The 12,223-nt window shown below is 36.5% G+C and overlaps 1 protein-coding gene across 1 annotated transcript in view; it reads right to left on the bottom strand.

Annotated features, from left to right (window-relative positions):
• Alms1 (ALMS1 centrosome and basal body associated protein) overlaps positions 1-12,223 on the bottom strand; it is a 125,618-nt gene that overhangs the window by 42,443 nt on the left and 70,952 nt on the right. Inside the window, exons 13-15 of the mRNA XM_042699701.1 lie at positions 8,992-9,221; positions 8,305-8,433; positions 1,995-2,165 (exon numbers count right to left, since the gene is read on the bottom strand). Coding sequence (XP_042555635.1) covers positions 1,995-2,165; positions 8,305-8,433; positions 8,992-9,221 — 530 coding nt within the window. The remainder of the gene's footprint in view (positions 1-1,994; positions 2,166-8,304; positions 8,434-8,991; positions 9,222-12,223) is intronic.

Here is a 12,223-nt window from a genome sequence, read left to right as displayed (position 1 = left end):
ACAACAGAGATTACTAAAGCCAAAGAATCAGTCTAAATTTTACTTATCATGCTCTTTTCTTTTAAATTCATTGTGCTTTCCTACTCAATATGACTTCAATACTGCTAATCTATTTGATCTAAATGTATTCTGAAATATTTAGAACACTTCGCTAAATGTTAATAAAACATTTCGGGAATGCCAAAGGTATAAATAACATAATAAATATGAAAGTATTAACAACTAACCTTAATAAAACATTACAGACATATGCCATCAATAATGTCATTTTCTCTTCTCAAATCTTGTATTGAATTTAGAGCTTATCAATCTCAAGGATTGCTTATTAACTTTTATAGATTGCAATAATACTAACCAATTAATAATTGTTAATAAGGTATAATATTCAAATGAATTTCCTATAAAAGGTTCAATATCGTATTCAATGCTGATAATTTAGATTTAGCCAAATCAATATATGACTCTGATTTTCAGTGTTATTTTACTATATTGTTATTCTACTATTTTATTACCATATCATCTCACCATATCATCAACACAAGGTTGTTTCCAAGTTTTTTACATTAAAAAGCACTACAATGTAGTCTTATAAAATTTACCATTGGTTGTATTATTGCAAATATTCTTTGAGTCTGGTAGGTTGGTTTTGTTTTTTGTTTTGTCAGTCATGGGGTTTGAACTCAGGGGCCTGGGCATGGGCACTGTCTCTGAGCTTTTGTGCACTCAAGGATAGCACTGTACTATGTTGAGCCATTACACCACTTCTAGTTTTCTAGTGGTTAACTGGAGGTAAAAGTCTCAAGAACTTTCTTGCCCTGTCTGGCTTTGAACCCTAATCCTCAGATTTCAGTTTCCTTCTCAGCTAGGATTACAGGCATAAACCACCAGCACCTAGCCCTCAGTCTGTTTTATCTGTTACAATTTATGTCTTTTATGCATAAAAGTTTTCATTTTAACAATGAAATGTTGTGCTTTTTCTCTCTAGGGTCTCATGTTTTGTCTTGCTTAAGATATCATTAATTTTCTTTCAGGTGACTGTTTCTAACACATTTATAAGATTATTTTTTTGTTGCTTTGTATGTCCCTCCCCCATGGTATAACCCCTGCTTTCACTGTATTTTGAGGTTGGTATAATTTGTGGAGGGGAAGGGAAAAAACAAATCATTTAAATAGGGATACAGGTGGATCCATTGCAACAATGAGATGTTCAAGTCGTTATGTGGAAAAACGAACTTTACAACTTTGGTTGGAGGGGGGAAGATTAGGGGGGGCAGGGGGAGGATGGGAAGGGATGGGAAGGGGAAACAAAGGAGGAGACTACAATGCTTGATAAGAAATGTACTTATTATCTTGCCCATGTAATTGTAACCCCTCTGTACAGTATTTTCACAATAAAAAAATAAAAAAGATATTGTTAATTACCCATGGTCATAAAGATAAACTATCTAAATTCTTAAAAGTTTACGTTTTCCTTTTACACTGAATATGCCTGGAATACATTTTTGTTCATCATGAAGTTGGGATTTGATTGCTGTCCAAGCTCTAAAGAATAGCTTATCTTCATTTCTTTATACATTGTTCTGCCCTCTCTGTATATAGTAAACTTCTACATTCATGAATGTATTTTAGGGTCCCCTTGTTTCACTTTTCGGTTTACTCTTTAAGAAATGATACTTTAAATAAGCTACATACAGAATAAGTTTTGATGTCTGACATAGTAATTCCCTTACCTTATCACTTCCACATATTTTTCAATTTCCCATAAAAGTTACACTTATCTACCTGGCAAATTCCGTGCAATAGTCTACTGGAAGGAACCACTGGTGCCCAGCTCTTTTTAAAGGATTAGATTAATATCTTACTTTCTTCTATATGCCCAATATAATATCAAGAAAAAAGAGCACATAATGAATCAGTAAAAGGTTAAAGCCTATACAATATTCTCACCTAAATGAAAAGGGGGACAGGTCACAGAATACACAAAGTGTCATTACCTGCATCACCTTTCTGAAAGGGCTTTTTTCCAACCAAGAAGGATGCCTTAGTTACTGCTCTTTTACTGTAGATCCCTTCTTCATGTTTAATATTTACGGTGTCTGGGGGGTTATCATCCCTTGTGCCTAGCACTTGAGCTGGAAAGTCTGGAGCAACAGCATCATTGGATCCTATAAAAAAAAAATGTAGGGGAAAAAAATAAACACTAACACAGACTTCAAGTTGAGAAAGAAGTCTAAACAAATTGCCTCTCAGAAAACATCTATGAAAGAAGCACTGTGACAGGAGTGTTACAGAGTAAATTAGGCTATGTCAACCAAACTAAAGCTATCAGACATTTGGAATAAATGCCAGCAAAGAAGCAAATGACATCAAGACATAAAAAGTGAAGCATTATTTTCAGGAAGAAGGCTACTTCCAGCATTCCAAAAAGTTTTTGAAGGAAGAAGAAAATAGATTATACCTTGAGGATTGAGAAATAGGCTTTTCTGGTCTGAGGAGAAAGGTAGAAAGGCATGAGAACTTGCCTAAAAATAATTAAAGCAAAAAAGGGTTGGAGTCTAGAAAGTATGAAGCCCCAGGTGAAAAGTTCATTATCACCCCCTTCTCAAAAAAAAAAAAAAAAATTCTGTAGTAACTGCAGAACTGTCTTTTACAAAATAGATTTTCTTTTCAAATGCAGGATTCCTTGTATTATAGGAATCTGATCTGTAACATAACCACAACAGATATTTTGTTCACCTTTCATAAATCTTCTTCTTCTTCAACCACCTTTTTAACAAAAGGCAATTCTACTCATCCAGTTTCTCACTCTAGAAAACTAAAGATCATTCTTCACACACCCTTATCCTTTTTCTTTCCATATGCTATCACCATATGCTATTTCCAAACTAAAAGGTAATTCTATTAGTTACATCACTTTAACCCTAAAAGCTTCCACCTCTGCTACTGATTAGTGCAACAGTCTTCTAATCAACATGACTTACTTTATTTTTCTTTACATTGACTCTGACTTTTCATCAACAAGTCATGTCATCACACAGGCAGAATCAATCTTACAAGTATAAATAAAATTGCACTTGCTTACTAAAGTCCAAATGCTTTAATATAGTTTACATGCCTGTGCATGATTTTTTATCTGTCTTTAAACCATATTCACCCACTATTCTAACATTACCCTGCTAAACACATCTTATTGGAGGGTCACTGTTTTGGACTAAACTCATGCAAAAGACAGACCAAAATGGAGTCACTTATTTTAAGCACCATGCAATCAAACCAAAACTTCAAATAGGAAAATATTCCTAAATTGTCCCATTTTCCATTAAAAGTGAGGTTTGCAGCAACCAACTGAAAAAGACCATTTTAACAAAATGGGAAGAAAAAGTAAGCCATTTCTTTAATCCTTACAAGGAAGTAACATGGGAATCAAACTGGTAGGGGGGGTATTATTATTTCCTTGTTCTTGTTATCTTATTAAAACCAACTAATTTGCCAGCAATCAATTATTTAGCAATCAATTATGCAGTGGGTTACTGCCTGATTCAGGGTATTTAATAAAAGCCAATTTGATTTTTAAACTAAAGTCTGAACTTAGGGCCTCTACCACTTGAGCCATATCCCCTAAGCCTTTTGGCCTAAGTTATCTTTCAGATAGGATCTTGCACTTTTGTCCGTGACCAATCATAGCTCCTCTACTTCTGGCTTGTGTTTTTGGTGATCAATTGGACATAAGTCTCATGGACTTTCCTACACAGTTGGCTCTGAACTGTAATCCTAAGGATCTCAGCCTCTTGGTAGCTAAGATTACAAGGCATGAGTCACCAGCACCCCATCACATTGAAGGCAAATGGCTTCTGGGTTTGAGGCACAGTGGTCAAAACACATCTTGCCTCCATTCTTTGCCCTCATCCTCTATATTTCAGCTTAAAAGTTGCCTCCCAGAAAAGGAGAAAATAGACTGCACCTTGGGGGTTGAGGATCTCCTAAAACTGAAGGGGTCCCCTTGTTTTGCTCACAGAACTCTTCCTTAACACTTACTATTTGTAATTATGGACTTATGGTTTGTTTGATGACTATCTCCCTTCCTGAATTTAAACTCTATCTTAGGAGGGGCCATGTGTAACTCTGTTCACCCCCTTGTAAATGTAGCACCTATAAATCTGCTTGGAACCTATTAACAATTTTTTTTGGGGGGGTCCGGTTGTGGGGCCTGAATTCTGAGCCTGGGCACTGTCCCTCAGCTCTTCAGCTCAAGACTAGCGCTCTACTATTTGAGCCACAGCGCCACTTCCGGCTTTTTTTCTGCTTATGTGGTGCTGAGGAATCGAACCCAGGGCCTCATGCATGCAAGGCAAGCACTCTACCACTGAGTCACCTTCCCAGCCCACAACTTTAATTTTTTTTTAATCTTTTTTTTTGGGGGGGAGGGTCAGTCGTGGGCCTTGAACTCTGGGCCTGAGCACTGTCCCTCAGCTCTTCAGCTCAAGACTAGAGCTCTACCACTTGAGCTACAGTGCCACTTCTGGTTTTCTGGTGGTTCATTGGAGATAAGAGTTTCAAGGACTTTCCTGTCTGGACTGGATTTGAACAGCGATTCTCAGATCTCAGCCTCCTGATTAGCTAGGATTACAGGTGTGAGCCACCGGCGCCCAACCAACTTTAGTATTTATTTGTTGAAAAAAGCAAATGAATATTAGCTGATAACTTCCTTCATTAAAAAGTATAATCTAAACAGGGCACCAGTTTAGAGACTCATGTCTTTAATCCTAGCTACTCGAGAGGCTGAGATCTGGTTCAAAGCCAGTCCAGGCTGGAAAGTCTATGAGACTGTTTTCTCCAATTAATCATCAGAAAACCAGACGTGGTACTGTGGCTCAAAGTGGTAGAGCACCAGCCTTGAGCAAAAGAGCTCAGGGACAGCACCTAAGCCCCAAGTTCAAGCCCTGAGACCTACTAAAAAAAAAAAAAAAAAGATTTTCAGCAAGGCGCCTATAATCCTAGCTTGAGCTAAAGACCTCAGGGACAGGGCCCAGATCCAAATTTCAAGCCCCATGACCAACAACAACCAAAACAAAACAAAACAAAAGTTACATATATATACATATGTATATATATATATATAATACGTAATTATATATATATAGTCTTGCTTAAAAAACAGAAAAACATGAAAAAACAATCTTGAATGTGTACTGGGATCAGATCACATACAGTTTCATATTTTTTCACTCTAGGAGCAATATATTTCCCATGACATAAGACACCATATCACTGAGTAATTTTCTTCTCCATCACCCACCACAATGTTACATTTTTAGGTTAATGTCTTCAACTAGATGGAAATCTCAGAAATGTACACAAATAGCAGGACACTAGAACTGTTCACAAAGTACTGGGACACTTGACTAGATTTCTATTATCTAAAGATATTCTGTCATTGAAACAAATGTCTTTACAACTAAGAGTGGGAAAACCAAAGAATTTCCTATCGGCAATAAATTAAGTGAGCCTGTTTCACTTCTGGAAAGTATGCATTTAAAAATCAGTCAGCCAGCCGGGCGCTGGTGGCTCACGCCTGTAATCCTAGCTACTCAGGAGGCTAAGAGCTGAGGATCGCGGTTCAAAGCCAGCCCGGGCAGGAGAGACCGTGAGACTCTTATCTCCAATAAACCACCAGAAAAACCGGAAGTGGTGCTGTAGCTCAAGTGGTAGAGCGCTCGCCTTGAGCTGAAGAGCTGAGGGACAGCGCTCAGGCCCAGAGTTCAAGCCCCATGACCGACCAAAAAAAAAAATCAGTCAGCCAGGAGTTGGTGGCTCACAACTGTAATCCTAGCAACCGAGGAGGCAAAGATCTGAGAATCACAATTGAAAGCAAGCCCAGGTAAGCAAAGTACATGAGGTTCTTACCTCCAACCAAACACCAAAAAGTCTTACGTAGATCTGCCATTCAAATGACAGAGCACCATCTGAATAAAATGCTAAGGAGACGGTATCCAGGACCTGAGTTCAAGCCCAACTACTAGTGCATGTGTGTGCCCCACCACACACAAAATCTTTCTTTTTTTTTAAAATTTTATTGTCAAGGTGATGTACAGAGGGGTTTACAGTTACACAGTAAGGTAGTGAGCATATTTCTTGTCGAACTTGTTACCCCTTCCCTCATTTTTCTCCCTCTTTCCCTACTCCCATGCCCCTGCAAGTTGTACAGATCATTTCCAACACAGTGTCTTGTATCACTGTTGTATTGGTTCCCTTTGTTCTCTGTCTCACCATTTTTTTGTTCCCCTTCCCTTCCCTAATTCAAACAAACATATATATAATACGATACCTAGAGTACTTCAGTAGAAGAATGGATAAAGAAAATGTGATATATATATATATACACACACACACACACACACACACATATATATATACATATACTTACATACAATGGAATTCTATGCTTCCATCAGAAAGAATGACACTGCCCCATTTATAAGGAAATGGAGGACAGGGGGAGGATGGGAAGGGGAAATAAAGCAGGAGGCTACAATGCTTGATAAGAAATGTACTCATTATCTTGCCCAAGTAATTGTAACCCCTCTGTACAGTATTTTCACAATTTAAAAAAAAAAAAAGGAAATGGAGGGACTTGGGGGAAAAAAAATCATATTAAGTGAACTAAGCCAGACCCAAAGACCCATGGCTTCTCTTATTTGTAATAATTAGTATACGTCTAGAACAATCTTAGCAGATGAGCAGAATAGCTCAATAGCTAAGTACATAACCACATAGGATGATGTTAAGTGAAATGAACTCCAAGATATAGACACAGACATTTTCCTTTGTTGTGTTGTTGTTGTTAATGTACTATGGGATTTCTTTTTTCTTTTGTGTTTTCCCCCTATGGTTTATCCCGTTGTCACAAAATCTTTCAAGGAATGAAAACATCTTGAATTTTGGTTATAAACCCAATATGCACACTTGATGAGCATTTTTGTGATTCATTTATCTCTATCAATCAGAACATTAAGAGGTTATATCAAAGACTTTAATACAGCTGCTATTAGAAATTACTTGGTCCTCGGTTAAAATTGTTTTAAGAAATGAGGGCATAAGGGAGACAGAGTAGGAAAGAGTACATCACATACATATATATACATATATATAACTAATAAATGCTAATGAAAAATCTTTTAAAAAGAAACTACTTGGTCTCTTAGAAAAACAAGAAAAAAAAATCTGCCTACCACTAAGGTCAACTTCTCTTTTTCATGAATACACACACACACACACACACACACACACACACACACACACACACACACACACACACGGACAATGAAGAAAGCTATTTGTCAAAGTAAACTAAATATCTCCTATACACCATTCAAAATGTTATCCCCTCAAATCAAACCATCACACCATACCAATTCGCTATACTTCAAAACAAAGCTAAGCCAAGCCAAGCCAAGCCAAGCCAAGCAAAATAAAATAAAATAAACAAAAATAAACAAAACACATGTCACAGATAGCACCTATTAAGCTCTTTCCACTTTGTGGTTTGCCAGTGAAGAAGTCAAAGGATGATGCTGAAAGCTATTTTAAACTTCTAGGGAAACAGTGATATTCAGTACCAGATGTATTCCATGAACAGTAAGTTCCAGGCAGTTCAAAATTTCAACATTGGATAGTGTTCTGTTCTTTTCAATGCTGTTAAATCTTTGAAACAGAAGATTTTATGCTGTTGCTATTATAAAAAACAAGAAATTGGAATGGCTGTGACTAATTTCATCTGAAACAGGGAGAAGTGGTATAATGCCCAATGGCTGTACATAAGCCATCTGTTAGTAACTGCATTTCCAACTTACTTATTCCAACATATTTTTTATGAACTATTTTCTTTCAAAAACCAAAGCCAAAAATAAAAGTTCTGTTTGCTAAGTTGTTAGATCAAAACAGAATTTCTCTGTATCCAGAAGCTGCTTGAAAAAGAACTCTACATGCATTATATGCAGATTGAGAAAAAAATAGAAATATTAAAGACACTATGAACCAAGAAAGCTTAGAAACTTTTTCCCTAGATGGAGTCCACTAATTGAAACAATTGACCATATAATTTTCACCAAATACTTACTAAATGCTTAATGGTATACAGCATATATGATTACTCACTACCTATCTGAATCAGATCAAGACATGAAAAGCTTTATATTTCACAAAGTTTAAAGATCCCGAAACTTTCACTTAACATTTTGTGATCAAAATGGTAAGTCAACACAAAATTTCAAACAATAAGATTTTGAATAATTTCTGCATTAATACCTGAATGTGAGCTCTCAAGGGTAGTGTCTGATGATTTGCAATCTGGAAATGAAGGAATTGCTTCTAATTGTGGAACATAGTACATCTTCTGACTACCAGCTGGCTTGTATGGCAATAGTACAGGCTGACCTAAGGGGGTAAAGATCAAAACAATTCATAAGACAGCTGTTAATTTATTGATTACATATTGATTAACATCATGTGCCAGGAAATGTTTACATTTCTCAGGGCACATAAATGACCTCAACTGAAATCTACCTTTGCTTTTAAGAGGAACCGGAATGCTAGAGGCAGAAGATATACAACACATCAATAAACAAGCAAATTAGATGTTATTGTAATAAATTATAAATGGCATACTAAAAACAAACAAACAAACAAAATACTGTAATAGATTAGGAATACATGAGAAATCCCAGGAGGAAGCAATTAAAGATTATAAGTGTTAGCCTGTTTTTAAGTTATTGCATACTATCTGCATTTTTACAAAAATCATTAAAGTAGTATAAATTTCACATGTTACTCTACCAGAAGTTAAGATACTCTTGTCATAACTATGTAAATAAAAGATGGGTAGAATAATCATCTAGATCCTAATGCTTGGATTAAAAGTAGATTTAATAACAAGAAAATCAGTGACAACTTTCTAAGGTAATTACATGCAAAATTTGGTACAACGACCCTTACAATCTGCACCATGTGAAGGACTAATCTGTTGCACTGAAGATGATGAAGAAAACTTCACAGGAACTGTGGGTGGCTTTGAGGTACTGGGTTCTTCACAGTCGCCAGCATTAATAAAAATCTCAGATGAAAACATGGTCTTTTCTGGACTTTCTGTTGTTATCTGAGTGACAGCATCAGATGATAATTTGCCAGAGGAGGCTGAAAAATGAGGCTTACTCTGTTCTCGTGAACTGAAAAGAGAAGAGATGGCAGATCATATCCTTGGTCATAAATATTTTGCAAACACAGCAATCTCAAATGTTCTTAAGGTATTTCCACAATACCCTTCATTTTCTTAGGAACACATTAATAAGTGGTCATGTGTTTACTTTTGTAATGCATTATATACTTTAACTTGGGAAACAGTACTTTTAGTTTTTTAATTATTAGATGGCCACTATGAAGTAAAAGACAGGGGTAAATGCCTGGAGTGTTCAAAAAATAAAAAAAGTAATAGTCTTCTCTCAAGGGAAACCAGAAGCTCTCAAATTTATATATATAAATCAAGAGTCAATAAATGGTCAAAATAGATACTAGCTATCAAATTTGTATAAAGATGATAAAGAACTTACAGTAAATGAGAACAGAGCAATAAATGGTCAAAATAAATAACTAAGGAGTAAATGCAATTTTTTCTTTAAAAGAATACTGAATAACACAAGTAGACACCTTCCTACCAAAAGTGGTCCTGCTTAATCTTCACCTACCTCCTTGAACTTAGGCTGGAATTAATTGATTTCAAGGAATATTGTGTAAGAAGGGAGAAACAGTAACTTCATAGTGGAGAAAACTGGAAAACACTACTTTATCTAAGTGATGAAGGCTGACATCACCAAGGAGGACTTGTTGATATCATATTTCCTATATGATGTAAAAGGAGCACTTGGGCTGTGATATTATTTCCCTGAACCTGAGACCTGCCAAAACCAAATTTAAGAACTATCTAGAAAATACCTAACACTACATTATGCAAGGTTATGAAAAGAAAGGAATGACTGACAACTGTTTTAGTCTGTTTGCACTGCTATAACAAATGCTACAGTCTGTACAGTATTTATTATCTATAACAGAAATTTACTGTTCACATTTCTGGAGCATGGGACATACAAGATCAAAGCACTGGCAGATTTTATGTCTGATAAAGGCTCTCTTTCTGGTTCACAGATGGTGTCTTTTCTTCATGTTCCCATATATACAAGAGACTACATAGCTAATTTAAATCTCTTTCCTCGTTCATAAGGGTATAAATCCCCTTCATGAGGGACTCACTTTCATGACCTCATCCCCTTCTAAAGACTACATCTCCAAATTTCATCATAATAGGGATTATATTTGGGCATATGAATTTTGGAGACACAAATATTTAGAGCATTGCATTCTGTCCCTGCCCATCAAAATTCAGGCCTTCTTACATACAAAAATCCATTCATTATATCCTAAAGCCTTAATTCACTGCAGCAAAGAATAAAATCAAGTCTAGAGCATTGTCTTAATCAGATATGAATCGATTCAAGTTATAATCCACTTAAGGCAAGTACTCCCCAGATGTAAACCTGTGAAGTTAAGCCCATTATGTGCTTCCAAAAGACAATGGTAGGACAAACAAGCACAGGATATACATTCTCATTCCAATAGGAAAAAATGAAAGGGAGAGGTGAGAAGGAATGAGTCCCAAGAAAGTCCCAAACCCTAATTCTCAAGAATGGCCCTAACTAAAGGGTTTGCACTAGAGTGAAAGTTCATGCCTTCTGGACCCACAGCTTTGAACAATCTTGCCTCTAATGCAGAGTTTTGTGGTTGATCTACTTCCCTGATGACTCAATGAGCAACTCTTGTGGGCTGGAATTATACCCAGGTGGCACTATTCTGGTACCTTGGGACAGCCTTGTCCTCATGACTGCTAAACAATGCCTGCAGTGGTTCTCCCTATGGCCTTGCTCTCACAGTGACTTACCTGGGCTCTATGGCTCTCTACAGCATTTGTACCCCTACAACGTTGCTGGGAGCAGCACATGCAATACTCACACCTCAAAGCCACACCTCCAAGATGCATCAAAATTGACCTTGACTGTTGATAAGCAGCAATTAATATAGGCCTTTTCTAGCGTGTTTCTAAAAAAACTCTTCAGGCTTCTCTCCATTACAAACTTTCAAAGCCACTTCCACATTAACAGGTATTTGCTATAGCAGCACCCCCAATTTCTTGCCTTAGTCTATTCAGGCTGCTAAGAGAGTATCACATGCCGGATGACATATAAACAATAAAATTTACTACACATAGTTCTAAAGCAGGGTACTGGTACATTTTATGCTCTCTGCTTCACAGGGCAAAAAGGATTTGTAGCTCTCTGAAGTCCTCTTATAAGATACTAATCTCATTCAAAAGAGATCCACCGTTATGATCTAATTATCTCCCAAAGATCCCTTCTATTCAATAGTTAACTTTAGGAGGATACAAACATTTATACTAAAGCAATAACTAACAAAATTGAAGGTATTGGATTGGGTCATGGAACAAATATGGACATTAATAGGAACTGTAATAGATAGATGCAAATAGACTCCACAAATGGGACTGCGTCAAAAAAATTTCTGCACAGCAAAGGACATAAGCTAAAAAGATAGCACACAGAATGGGAAAAAAAATCTTTACCAGCTTATACACCTAACAAGTCCTAATATCCAGAATATATAAGGAGCCTAAGAAACTAAACCCCCTAAAAAATCATAACTCCATTAATAAAAGGGCAAAGGAGCTAAACAGAGACTTTTCACATAATAATGGCCAGTAAACACCTGAGGAAATGCCACACACTGGCCATACAAGAAATGTAAATCAACACAACATTAAGATTTTATCCCATCACAGTAAGATTGGCATCATCCAGAATATAAACATTAACAAATGCTAGCAGAGATATGGGGAAAAAGAAACCCTACACTGTTAGTGGGAATGTAAACTAGTGAAACCACTCTGGAAGAAAGTTTGGAGATTCCTCAAAAAACTAAACTATCCCTATTCCAGGGATACCACTCTTGGCATGTACTCAAAGTATTACAGGTCAGGATTTAGTAAACACATTTGCACATCCATGTTCACTGCTGCTGTATAGAAACAGCCCAGATGCTCAAAGGTGGATGAGTGGATCAAGAAAAGGTACATATATACAATGGAAATTTACTCATCTATTAG

The sequence above is a fragment of the Dipodomys spectabilis genome, unplaced genomic scaffold (genome assembly GCF_019054845.1).
Source record: "Dipodomys spectabilis isolate Male_0828 unplaced genomic scaffold, ASM1905484v1 ptg000262l, whole genome shotgun sequence".
NCBI classification, from domain to species: domain Eukaryota; kingdom Metazoa; phylum Chordata; class Mammalia; order Rodentia; family Heteromyidae; genus Dipodomys; species Dipodomys spectabilis.
The sequence above is the reverse complement of the archived record's forward strand: the minus strand, read 5'-3'. Positions and strand labels throughout refer to the sequence as shown.